We start from the raw sequence: 11989 nt of genomic DNA on the forward strand, positions 1-11989 counted from the left end.
CTGTTGCTAGTGGCCCGACATGGCTAACCCTAAATTTTGACGTCACTTCCGCCACACTTTCTCCAATGCATTGGGAATGGTAAGGGCCTCTCCTAAGTTGTTTCCTTCCTCCGTGATAGGAAGAATTGGCGCGGCATATTGAAGTACCGAAGACTAAAATGGGTAAACAAGAAGCGAATAAATGTGACATCAAGGTTGCGACGTCACGCAACCGGAAGTAAAGCCGAAAAAGGGCATAGGTAGGGATTGGGGCGCAATTTGAAAGTACCAAAGACTAAAATGATTAAACAAGAAGTGAATGAATGTAGCGTAGAGGATGTGACGTCACGCAACCGGATGTAGAGCCGAAAAAGGACATAGGAAGGGATTGGCGCGCAATTTGAAAGTACCAAAGGCTAAAATGGGTAAACAAGAAGGGAATTAAGCAACTCGAAGCAACCAGAAGCAACCAACAACAGCATCCGTACTCTCGCATTACTCCAATGAAGATTCTGCAGTGCTCTTAAATTTTTTGCACATGGCTCGAAAATTTTCGAACAGCAGGTGCTGACACAGTCAACAGTCTCGAACATCGTGGAATCCGTATGATCTCTTTTATTCGCAGGTTCGTCAAAGGAACACATGTGTACGGGCCGAACTCGTGTGGCGAACAGGGCAGACTGAAAAACTTTATTTGGCAGCCAATGAAGGGTGGATGTGCGAGCGGGTTGCCTAGTCCAGAATTCCAGCGGCTATCCTTGCTCGTGCTAAGAAGGTTTTGAGCCTCGAGTCTAAGAAATCACGAAGTAATAAAATCGCCAACCTGCGGCGACTTAAGAGCAGTTTAGAATAGTTATGGCGAAATTGCGCAAAATGTGGAAATGTCAAAAGTTAAAAGCGCAAAAAATGTGTGACGATGGCATGCAGTCAATTAATTATACACTGCTTCTGTCATGAATGTGCAGCCTAACGGGTTTGCTTCTCGTGCATCAGCGTAAAAACCCTCACTACACCAAAAACAAGTTTCTCGAACCTTCCATTCATGTAGAACGCTTAAGGTGTACAAAGGGGAGCTATACACACAATTAGCCTCGAAGCTCATCCTTTATGCTGTACGTCTTTAACAAAGGCTTCACCATCATTTTGCGCAGATAAAAACCAGCCAAGTCTGCGCACATTCTGTCGCAACAGGAACAGAGTTTGCAAAGAGGCGATACAAAAATTTTAAAACCGCAGACAAGCAGGTTGTCCATGGGACAAAAAAAGTCAGTGAATTTAGTCCGCTCTCCTCAGCATGGGCACGGTCGGCCGGAGATGTTAAGCAAAGAGTCTACGCTCGCTCCTCATGATCACTCATTGAAGGTGGTAAAAGCGGATCATCTCGCGTTGGCCCTCACTGAAAGTATGAGACTAGAGCCACGGTCCGCTAGTACGTGCGTTGATTTCTAGTGCTTGATGCCGTACGCGAAACTGACACGTCTACCGTGGCCTTCGTGCAGAGGCCTCGGCTTTCGTTAAGCTGTCCTATAGTCACGGATGTCTACGGCGCCGTTATCGGTACCGGCCTCCAGCGTCCGTCTGCTCGGATAAGCACGGCGAAGCACAGTTCGCCGGCTCTACGAAGGATGTCTAGAGTGAACAGGTCCACACGAATGTCCTGGACGAAGACTAGATGACTGCACAAGGGGCAACGCCAGGAGGGCTGAAGAGTGCTCTCGTTGAAGCCAAGGTAGGCGAACGCGTCAAAACACTGCACATGTGGGCAGCGGATTCCACGGCAAGGCACTCGCATCTTTGTCTTTTCCACGGGACAGACCAGAGACACCTGCGTTCCACGATAAATGATCAGAATGGAGCACGAACACAAACTAGATTCAATGACTGATTTGAAGGTATTGTCACCAAGGTACCCTTAACATGTGGGTGGTGGTTTCTGCATGGGCCAGACTAACAGGTGCGGCAAAGAGTTTTATACAAAATGTCAGGAATCTGCAGCAACGAAACGAAGACACTTTGGCCAGTAATGCAAGTTCTGGAAATGTACAGCGCTGCTCAAGAAATTCTATTATTTACAAGCACACACACCAGCTCATCCGCCAGCTGAAGCCCAAAAGATTGAGCGGGCATGCCAGAAGTGCGCTACAGCGGCCTCGATATGCCTAACAAAAATGAATTACAACTTCTAGGTGAAAAAAAAAATGCGATGTCGGGGTAATAGTGATAAGTAGGTATAAGGTCCCAGAAATGTGGCGCCCAGAAATGTGGCGCAACCAATACAAACACAATCACAATCAATATGCAGCACCAACTTGCCCCTCAAGCTGTTATTTTGAGGTATAAGGTCCTATAGGTTTTACGAGCCAAATCTCGGGCTTGTGTCTATCAGTGAGTTTTTATAACTTTTTGCTTGCTCTTTTTGTTTAATTCTATTTCGGAAACAATTCTTGCCGGTGTTTCTCCTGACGTTTTATGCCTTTTTGTTCGGTGGCCTGTTATTAGGTGACTGAGGGTTTTATCTCTCAGCCGTGTTCTGTAGACCTTTTAGGTTTCTTCGCGTTCCCCCCCCCCCCCCCCCCCCTTTTTTTTTTTCATGATCTCAGTCCTGTTTGGTTTCGTGTTGTTTGGCATTGCTTTGCTCCAGGGTAGTTCTATTTTCTTGCTCGCTTTCCAAACCAAAAACTGATAGCTCTCGAGGGCTCTTAACTTCTTCGGGTTTTTGCTCGTCATTTCACGCGCAATTCCTGTCATTTTTGTTAAACTCTGCATTTGTTTTTTTAAATCATTTTTTTTTTCACTTCGCTGTTCATATCTGCAATGGTTTCCCTTGAAGTGATTGTTACCATGGAGTGTTTAAGCAATTTCATGTCTTGCACATCACATGTGTATTCAGTTCTTTGTCATTATTTTCATGGCTGCTTGCATAAACTCGGTCGTTTGACAGTCATCAAAAAGCCGACACCTTTTTGTAAGCCTCTCGTCCGCATCTTTCCGGCCGCGACTTCAGTCCCTCAACCTGCACGGCAAACTGGCGCAATAGAATCTATACACTTCTTACGGGTATCTATAAACTACAATAAAAACATTTTGCCGTCATAGCCATGCTTCCGAAAGTTTTATATTCCGCTGCATAGATACCCCTCAAACCTACTTGTATGGTTTCGATGAGGACTTCCTGTCCTTCTGTGAAAAAGGCTTCAATGAGGGCTTTGGTGTCTTCTTTCTTGTGCACGAAGGGTGAACTGGCGTTGATACCCCTCAACAAGTCCTGCTCCGAAGCTTTGGATACTTCGCCGACCTCCACTCTGACATGGGCGGGGATATCTTCGAAGCGTAAAGTGAAAACAGTTGGATGGGGCCAGTTGAGGAGCTGGGTTATGTTGATCATCGTGAACGGGAGGCCGCGATAGACCATGTCGTTGACGATCACCGTAGCCGTGTCACCATCGACAGCGGGGCTTTGCGGTTCTGGCGAGAAGTGGACTAGCACTAGTTTCCGACGGCGGCGGCTGACCGGGGTAGTTGTGAAGTTTCCGAAGTAAGAAACCACACCTGGGCTCTCAACCGAGGTGACGGAATTCAGCAGAACCGTCCTTACTAAGGAGTAGAATGGTTGTGCTGGGAGCATGGCGATGACTGCGAGTAAGAACGGCGAGTCCCGCGGCCTTTTTACCTGGAAGAGAAAAAAACACATTCAGACGCAATGCCCCGTAAACATAGAAATGCTTATTGTAAACGATCAGCCTAGGTGTTCACTCACCATCAGGGACGGACGTGGACCCACGCGGAAGCCCAACTAAGGACCGAGAAAGTGCCTCACCCAACGCGTTCAGTTTGACATCCATCAATGTAAGGAGAAAAATTGGCTGTGTCTTAGCTCGACTATGTAAAGATATGCGTAGCGGACACTAGTGAAAAAACCGTATGAGTCACAACAACCTCATACAGATTTCTCATACCAAACTCATATAAATCTCATTAATTCTCGTATATTTCTCATATGATGAATGAGTCTAGTATGAGATTATATGAGATTCGTATGAGATTAGTACGAGTTTAGCACGAGTTTAGTATGAGAATTTGTATGAGGTTATTGTGACTCAGGGTTTTTGCACAAGGGGAGACTCAGGCATAGCTTGGTTAGGATTAGTTAATCTTGATTGCATGTCCCGGTTAGTGTGGTTGCCTGGCTAGGTCACCGGCTCGTCGCCTTCGCCTGTTTTCATTCCAATGCATAAGCCGGCTTGTTTAAGCCTTTCGGCAGACTCGCTTTCCATGGCTACTAACACGGCGGCGCCGACGAACCAAGTTTTTTTTATACAGGGCCGCTACGCGCGCCAGCTGCTATCTCCCCTCCTATCTCCCCGGCTGCACGCCAAACGGCGCGCCACACGGCTCCTCCTCTCGAGCATCTCCGCTGCTCTCTTCCCCTTCTTACGCTTATTCTCTCTTTGCTGCTGCTAAGAGCTCTGATGTCATGCGCAGCGCAGCTGTTGCTCCTCTCCGGTTTCCACGCATGCGCACCAGTGGCCTGTCTTACACACGGCGAAATGCGAGGAGTTGGTCGCTAGGCAGCGGCGGTGAGAGCGGTGCAACCACAGTGGAAACTGGTACCACGACGAAATCGCTGCACCGCGGCCAATGTAGCTTTCGCTACAAAAGGCAGGTAATCTTCGCTCATGGCTGGGTTTCCTATGCGAATACTTAGTGAATCGCAGGAAAGAATAATACTTTTGGTGAAAATAGGAACAGCACCAAAGACCCTTTATTTCCGCCAACCACTGCGGTGATGTTAACATATCAGAGGAATATCCCGCATCAAAGCATTATTTTCTTCAATTTATGCTAATTTATTTGATCTGCCTGCTTTTTTGTGCAATAAGCCGAATAGTAAAAACGTTCTCTTCGCTCCAAGAGGTGTTGTTGGGAATGCAAAAAACCAGCAACTAAACCGTCAGCTTCGCTGCAGCAACATTGTCGCTAAACACAGCTTTTACGCCAGGCGTATACCGCTCGATCGGTCGAAAAGCCATCGGCATAGTAGTAGCTGGCGCCGCATGGCGGAAGTACTCGCGCGGAGAAATTGTGATTGGTCGACGCAAGGATTTCAAACGTTCAAACTAAGACTATATAACAAATTGTATAGAGCACTAAATGAAGCCAAAATTGGCGAGGAGGTTCCTCTAAGTGAGGTATTGGAAGACATTGGAAGTAACTCGCGGAAGTAACTCGCTATGAAATATTTCGCTATTCGGCTTCGAACCTAGGCCCTCTGCATGCCGGACGGGCACGCAACGCGTAAGCCACGAAGAGGTTTTTCTCTATATTGCCCGGATTTTTCATACAATGTTTCACAAAAAGAAACCACAATCATAACATGTAGAGCACATGACTATGTACACAAGGACATCACGATCAGCCAGTGTTAGCCTGGCTTCGTGACAATAAACATCCAGAAACGACGACAAAGGCTCTACCCTTGACAGTCTGTCGGGAGGTTCTACAGCCACATTTTGTATGGCGACTGGTGCACACTTTCTCGAAAATGAGCTCCAGCAGCTCTTTGAACTGTGTCACAGTGATAGCCTGTCATCGCAGAGCGCTCTACAGAGTGGAGGCCCAAAATCATAATTACATCAAATGCAACATCCTCATTATATATGCTTAAATACCAAATGCCATGCGTGTAGCAGAAAATCCTCCTTTATTCTCCGTAGCAATACATCCCAAAAATAAAACCCTTCCGAATAATGTAAAATAGCATGTCCTATTGTTTCCGGTTTCTTGCAGATTAGAAAGTGCGCCTCCCCCCACAGAAGGAAAAATCTCTTCTCTCCAAAAACTCATTTACTGACAACGTTCCGGTATGTAATTTATGATCTAAAAAGGTCTTAGCTCCTGGCGGTACCTGAATTTTCTTATTCCTTTTTAAGACGTCGCTGCCTGCGCCTCCTCTGTATAAAGCCCTGTGCAAGAGTCCTGAGAAAACAATATCACAGAGGTTGCGATACAGTTTTATCCGCTTTACAATGACCAAATATTCCATAGAAATACGCACTGAAAGAAATCTAAAACTTGCGACAACCTCCTTGTAATAACCAAAAATTGCACGCGCTAGTTCTTCGGTGGAGACAACTGCGGCAACAGGCACCGCAACCTAACTGACAGAAGGTGCGCAAGAAAGGATCGGATACGTCGCGAAAAAAAAAAAAAAAGAACTCTGCTAGCTACCACCTGGTGTAAAAAAAATAAAAAAAAAAGGTGCGCGAGCCCCAAACCTCTGTCTTTCACCCGTCGGCAGAGGTTAGTCCTGCTGCAGCTGATGTCCAAATGACGACGGCAAATACGCTATGGAACTTCTGTATATGTTCATACGCGAACAATGCATTGCTTGAATAATGTACCAAAGCTTGCTGATGACCATCGTCCATGCTAGAGCCCAAGGCACTTCACTCAGTTCACTCCGCTACCGGTACAGTAAGAAATTCCGACAGCAACATCGTTTGCGTAGGCAAGTAACTTCACTTCAGCTGCCTGTAGCTTATATATTGTCGCTTTTCATTATTTGCATGTAAAAAGGGTCTGTTTAAATTAAGACCAAAAGAGGGCTGACGGGACAGCCCTGGCGCAGCGATCGCTGCGCGCTAATGGGTGCCCACGGACTCTTGTTTAGAATCAAGCGTGTTGTACAGTTTCGATACGTCAGGGCCACGTAGTTGCAAATAACTAAACCGACATTCAAGTGATCCAGAATGGAAAACAAATTTCGGGAGCGAAACAATCAAATGCTTTTCGAAGTTAACTTCGAAAAGCATTTGATTGTTTCGCTGGAGCATGACCACTCGACCATCTCAGTCAACACGACACTCTTCAAGAACACTTCCTACCTTGTGAATGTCGCAAACAATCGACCTTCCTCTTATCCCACACGTATGGAAAACGAAAGGAAAGAGCAACTATAAGTGGACATAAGGTTTGGTTGGTTTGTGGGGTTTAACATCCCAAATCCACTCAGGCTATGAAGAGACGCCGTAATGGAGGACTCCGGAAATTTCGACCACCTGGGGTTTCTTTAGTGTGCAATGACATCGCGCACCACACGGGCGCCTAGCTGTTCGCCTCTACCGAAAAGCCACCGCCGAAGCCGGGATTCGATCCAGCGTCCTTAGGCGCAGTAGTCGAGTGCCCTAACCACTGCACCACCCCGGCGGTGCAGAAATAGACAAAATTGAAACAGAATTCGAGAAGGCAATTGACAGCTTAGGCTACTAAGAGTCGTTGGTACCAAGCGCGTTAGAGGTGGCACGTAGTGAAAGCGCGGTGGTGCGTATGATTTACTAACGTGTTTGGAATTCATACTGATGTTACAGTAATAATAATTTTACGATTAAAAATTTTTAAACGACTAAAATAAACATTTTGTGAAATGAAAAGGTGCGTCTACTCTTCAAGCGAAGACCAAGCGTCCCTTAATTTTTGTTTATAACGCGCACTTCTTATCTCTAAAAGTGAGCCTCGAAGTGGTATGAGCCTTGCAGCCAGAGGCCAAAACGAAGTTGTGCTATGTCATAGTACGCCGGTTATGTCTTTGTGCGTTGGTGATGTAGTTGTCATGTAGGGGTCGTTAAGGCTGACCCACGTGCAATGCGCTGCAAGTGGACTTCGGACTTCTTTAAATGTAGGAAGCATTGCAAACTTAGGGGTTGAGTTTTGAGGAGGCAGTACAGAGTGCCCCGTGTAAAACAATATTTGCTTGGTATTAAAGCTGGTTATTCAAACTACTGATCCTTTACCCGGCGCGCTCGTGGTGGCTGTCGCATCTCAGACGAGTGGCAAGTAGTGCATGAAGAAACTTGCGGTTAGGGAGATCAATATACCTTCCGTAGCCTTCGCGGCAGCACTGAAATCTGAATGTAATACGTACTTCCGGCTGCCAGGTTGTGTGGAGCACTGCGGTTTCGGTGAGACGTGATTCCGATGCAAGCGCCCAGCAATACCAGCGTACAATGCAAGCCGCTGACCAGGGAAGTGGTTCTGAAGTGTCCGTGCTAGAAAACCCCGCCGGGGTTCTGAACCAAGGCTATACGATATTCGGAAGAATCTTCTGCACTATGAAGTAGAATGACCGGACCGGGCGCATGACGACGCTTAAAAATATCGTTTCAGCATTAATATTTCGCTTTAACAGCTGCCTATGGCAGGGTGAACGGCAGACTCGAACATAGTTCTCGCATGCGTGCCCACGAAGGGAAGGCGTCGTCTGCTAGGCGGTTTGAAAAGCGGAGCAAAATCGCGCTGCCTATCTATAGCCACCTCAGCCCGAAGAGGGAAAGTGAAGCAGGCAGGAAGAGGCCAGACATTTCACAATCGATTCATGGTAATCAGGAATTAGTTTTCTTGTTGTTGTTTGAAAAGGTAACCTTACACTATCATATGAGCAAAGAATAAGAACGCTGATGAGTCATTACTTTAGGCAAAGTCGATAAAAAATTATTTTCGAGTTTTCTTTAAAGCAGATGTCACAATAGAAAAAGAAGCTAAACGTCGAGCATTCGCTAATGGTTGGTCCTGCGTGTTTATTCTTAACCTAGGTTTGTTTTGTGTTTAACGTTCCAAAGCGGCTCAGAATATGAGAGACGTCGTAGTGGACGGCTCCAGAAATTTCGACCATCTGGAGTTCTTTTAACGCGCACTGACATCGCACAGCACACGGACGTCTTGCTTTTCGCCTCCATCGAAAAGCAGCCGCCGCGGCCGGAATTCGATGTTGCCTCCTTGGGCACAGCAGTCGAGCGGCTTAACAACTGCACCCCCATGGAGGGGTTTGCCCTAAACATTGATGCCTTGCGTGAGAAAGGGTGGGAGAACATCAAGGGCTGTGAAAGGCCTCACGAACGCTCCGGGAGACTGCGGTCATCGTGACCTGTACTTTGGCGCATGCGGCGCCTCTCGCCACGTTTACTGACAAGCTCCATCGTACACCTAACGCCTGACTCACGCTTGGTATGAATAAAATTGGCCACACACTTAAAACAAATTGCCGGCAGCATGCCATGGACTGACATCACCGCCATGGACTGACATCACCGCCATGAAGCGTGAGCCGACGGGCGCAAGACCATGCTTCAGGTGTTTGCGACGGCTGACCGTAGTTGGCAGTTCAAATTAAATGTTTTTTGCTTGTTCTGGTTGCCACATAAATAGCCAGCTCGTGAAAGGGTCGCTTATGTTTTTGCTCACGGCTGAAGTCTCCCTAGACCAGCAGACGCTTTGCAGCTTTTGTACCGGAACCGGACTTTGCTCGCGAGCTGCGACAGCTAAGCTTAGAAAACGCGCAAACCGGTAAGAGAACTGGGAATGTGTTAGAACTAGGAATAATGTGGAACACGATAAACAATATGTGGAACACCTGGCCGCGTTTTTAACAATAGACACTTCTAGTTTAGCGCTACCGCTTACTGCCTACCGCTACCGCCTACCACTAACGCGCGAGCTTCAGTACGCATGCGCAGATCGCCCCGATGGCGACAGATGGCGCCACGTTCCTGTCAAATTTCGGCGGATGCCGCACGCGGTGACCAATCAGCGCGGTGATGGTGCGCGGTAGCGGTAGACGGCCACGGTAAGCGGAAGCGCTAAACTAAAAGTATCTAGTATACCGAGCGATTGTCGACTCCCGGCGCGAACACACATAGGATGCGAGAAGGCAAGCGAGGGCAAGGGCATACCCACAATTCCTGCTGCTTAACCGTATAAGTGTCGTCTGCAATGTTCCTGTTATTAGCCCTAAGCAGCCCCTCCCACAATCGGCTGTTAATCATCGGCACGCCAAGAAACTGCTATTACTTGTTTTTATCCGCTGCTAATCGTGCGGATAGTGGTTAACAAACACACATTCGCAAATAAACAGCTTATGTCTAATAATTAATTGCAATCGTTTATTTCGGAACGAATAATCGTCGAGAACCATTAAATATTCGCACAATAATTTCTAAACATATCTCCTGGAGACAGTACCCGCAAATGGAACCGGAGACAAGAGTAGCACTTGGAGCGTTGCGTGTTTGCACCAATCAAAGCCACAAGCACACACTAGATAGAACAAGTGCTCTGGGAATTCGGACAAACTTGATTCGAGGGGTTGCTTCCGACGGAGCAGTACAGATAAGCAGACGACAATCGCTAAAGCAGCGTGGATTGCACCCTAACGCTCGTTACATCTCCCCTAATTCCGCTTTGCTTCACCACGGCGAAGCTACTCCGGATTGTCGATGGTCAAAGGTTTGGATGGTTTACACTCAGACAAGTGCCACGTGTCCATCAACTGCATATAGCTGTAGCTAGTGATCAGGTCTTTTTCTAACTATGAAAATCAGGCATGCCTAAAATATGGGGTAAATACGGTGCTCGCCTGCTCCAGACATGGTGAATCACAAATCCCAGCATTTCAGATTCTAGAGCGATATTACACGTGGCAGACTATGCGGAATACAATATCAACGCAGGGACTCATGAGTCGCTCATTTTACAACGGCTACCACCAACGAACGGCACACTTAATAATCAGTATCGGGAGGCTTTCATCATACGCCTGTAGCAATACCACAGATTGGACTACGGTTTGAGCTGCCAAAGTAGCGATAAGAGACAAGCGAACTCTGCACTTTGATCATGGTCACTTCATTTACTAACAGATTTTTTTTTTTTTTTTTTATGGCCATGTAACATTTCCATTCTAGTTTTGCAAGCACGCTTGTTTAGGCGAAGTATAAAAACGGAATTTCAGCGCTCAGCCGGCATTTCTGCTTAAGCCTTATCGGGGTAGCCACGTGGTTGCCTGTGGATTTCTTTGAAGTGCAGTATTCTTTGGTAAGGAAAGCGACACTCGAACATTTGCGATAGAGTGTCGCAGCAACATCACGTTAGTGCCCGGCGTTCTCTTTTCACAAAATCTGTCACACTTTCCGAATGCTCAGAAATATGCTTCCTGCTTGCAAATACCGCTTCAAAACCGGGGCAGTCAGCCCGCAAATACTGCCTTCAAAGCAGCCGTTGCAAGCAGAACCGCAATCTCTGCAGCAAATGCTTCAATGGCAGATGACCGCATCACAGAGGCACAACATCCTTTTCGCTCGCTGTCGAGCAGAGTGCCATGGGGAGTTGAGAAGAATAGACTGTTCGGCTATTGGCACATGACTAATGTATACAAGGCGCAAGATTGGAAAGGACGAACACAGCTGCTTCGCGTTGCGATGGATAAAACAAAGAGACGGGACCTGTTTAAAACCGCAGAACACCAGAAGCAGGGCTCAGGCTAAGAAACGGAACACAACTCGCTTGGAGGCAATAATTGCTTTAAAGTATACTCTTGTTATGCAATAGAAACTACGCACCTGAAATGGAAGCGTTGCAGTAGCCGCTTTCAAGGCATTCGTCGCAAGTATAGTGCCACCGCTGCGATTTGAGGGCATCCGTTGAATGCAGCACGCATTAAAATTTGCGCCTAAAAGATACTGCGAGGAGGCGAGCCATGAATGCAAGATTTGAAAGCGCGATAAAACGCAAACGCAGCTATCTAAGGCAAGCAAATGATCTGTAGCCTCCGCTGCTGATAAAGACAGAAGAGGATAAGGATATGAAGAAATCAGGCCATGATAAACTGTTTCACTTTAGAAAATCGGGACGAGGACAGGTCTAGACCACCTTCTTTAAGGCGGAAGTCTTTCTAGGCTGATGATGCATCAGCAGAAAGTGACCGCCAGGCGTGGCCACCGGACACGTCATCAGAAATTGTCCGCCGTATGAAGACAGATTAAAGAAGTAAAAATGATTGATAGGGATAGTTAGTTATTAATAAATGTTATAATAGAGATTGGTAGAGGTTACAAAGACTACTAATGACTTGTAATGACCCATATGCCTAAGGACGACTTGTAACGGCTACAACCGATTAGAAATGACGCAAAATGCAATGAGTAGTAATGGTCAACATTACCTACAATGACTTTCAATG

The 11989-nt window shown here is 46.8% G+C and overlaps 1 protein-coding gene across 1 annotated transcript; it reads right to left on the reverse strand.

Annotated features, from left to right (window-relative positions):
• Positions 1–569: 569 nt before the first annotated feature.
• LOC146182439 (E3 SUMO-protein ligase PIAS1-like) lies at positions 570–11519 on the reverse strand. Its single transcript, XM_084577559.1, has 3 exons — positions 11370–11519; positions 3128–3649; positions 570–1804 (listed from the first exon to the last, which is right to left on the reverse strand). The coding sequence occupies exons 1-3, from the start codon at positions 11445–11447 to the stop codon at positions 1520–1522; spliced, it is 885 nt and encodes a 294-aa protein (XP_084433685.1). The 5' UTR covers positions 11448–11519; the 3' UTR covers positions 570–1519.
• Positions 11520–11989: the final 470 nt, after the last annotated feature.

Source organism: Amblyomma maculatum, chromosome 8 (assembly GCF_055883805.1).
Source record: "Amblyomma maculatum isolate TAMU_Amacu chromosome 8, ASM5588380v1, whole genome shotgun sequence".
Classification (NCBI taxonomy): Eukaryota; Metazoa; Arthropoda; class Arachnida; order Ixodida; family Ixodidae; genus Amblyomma; species Amblyomma maculatum.

Coding starts and splice junctions, on each gene's coding strand:
- LOC146182439 (XM_084577559.1), bottom strand. CDS start 11,447: ATGCCCTCAAATCGCAGCGGTGGCACTATACTTGCGACGAATGCCTTG. Junction 3,650..11,369: donor CTGCAACGCTTCCATTTCAG/GTGCGTAGTTTC, acceptor TTTCTCTTCCAG/GTAAAAAGGCCGCGGGACTC. Junction 1,805..3,127: donor TCCTCATCGAAACCATACAA/GTAGGTTTGAGG, acceptor CGTGGAACGCAG/GTGTCTCTGGTCTGTCCCGT.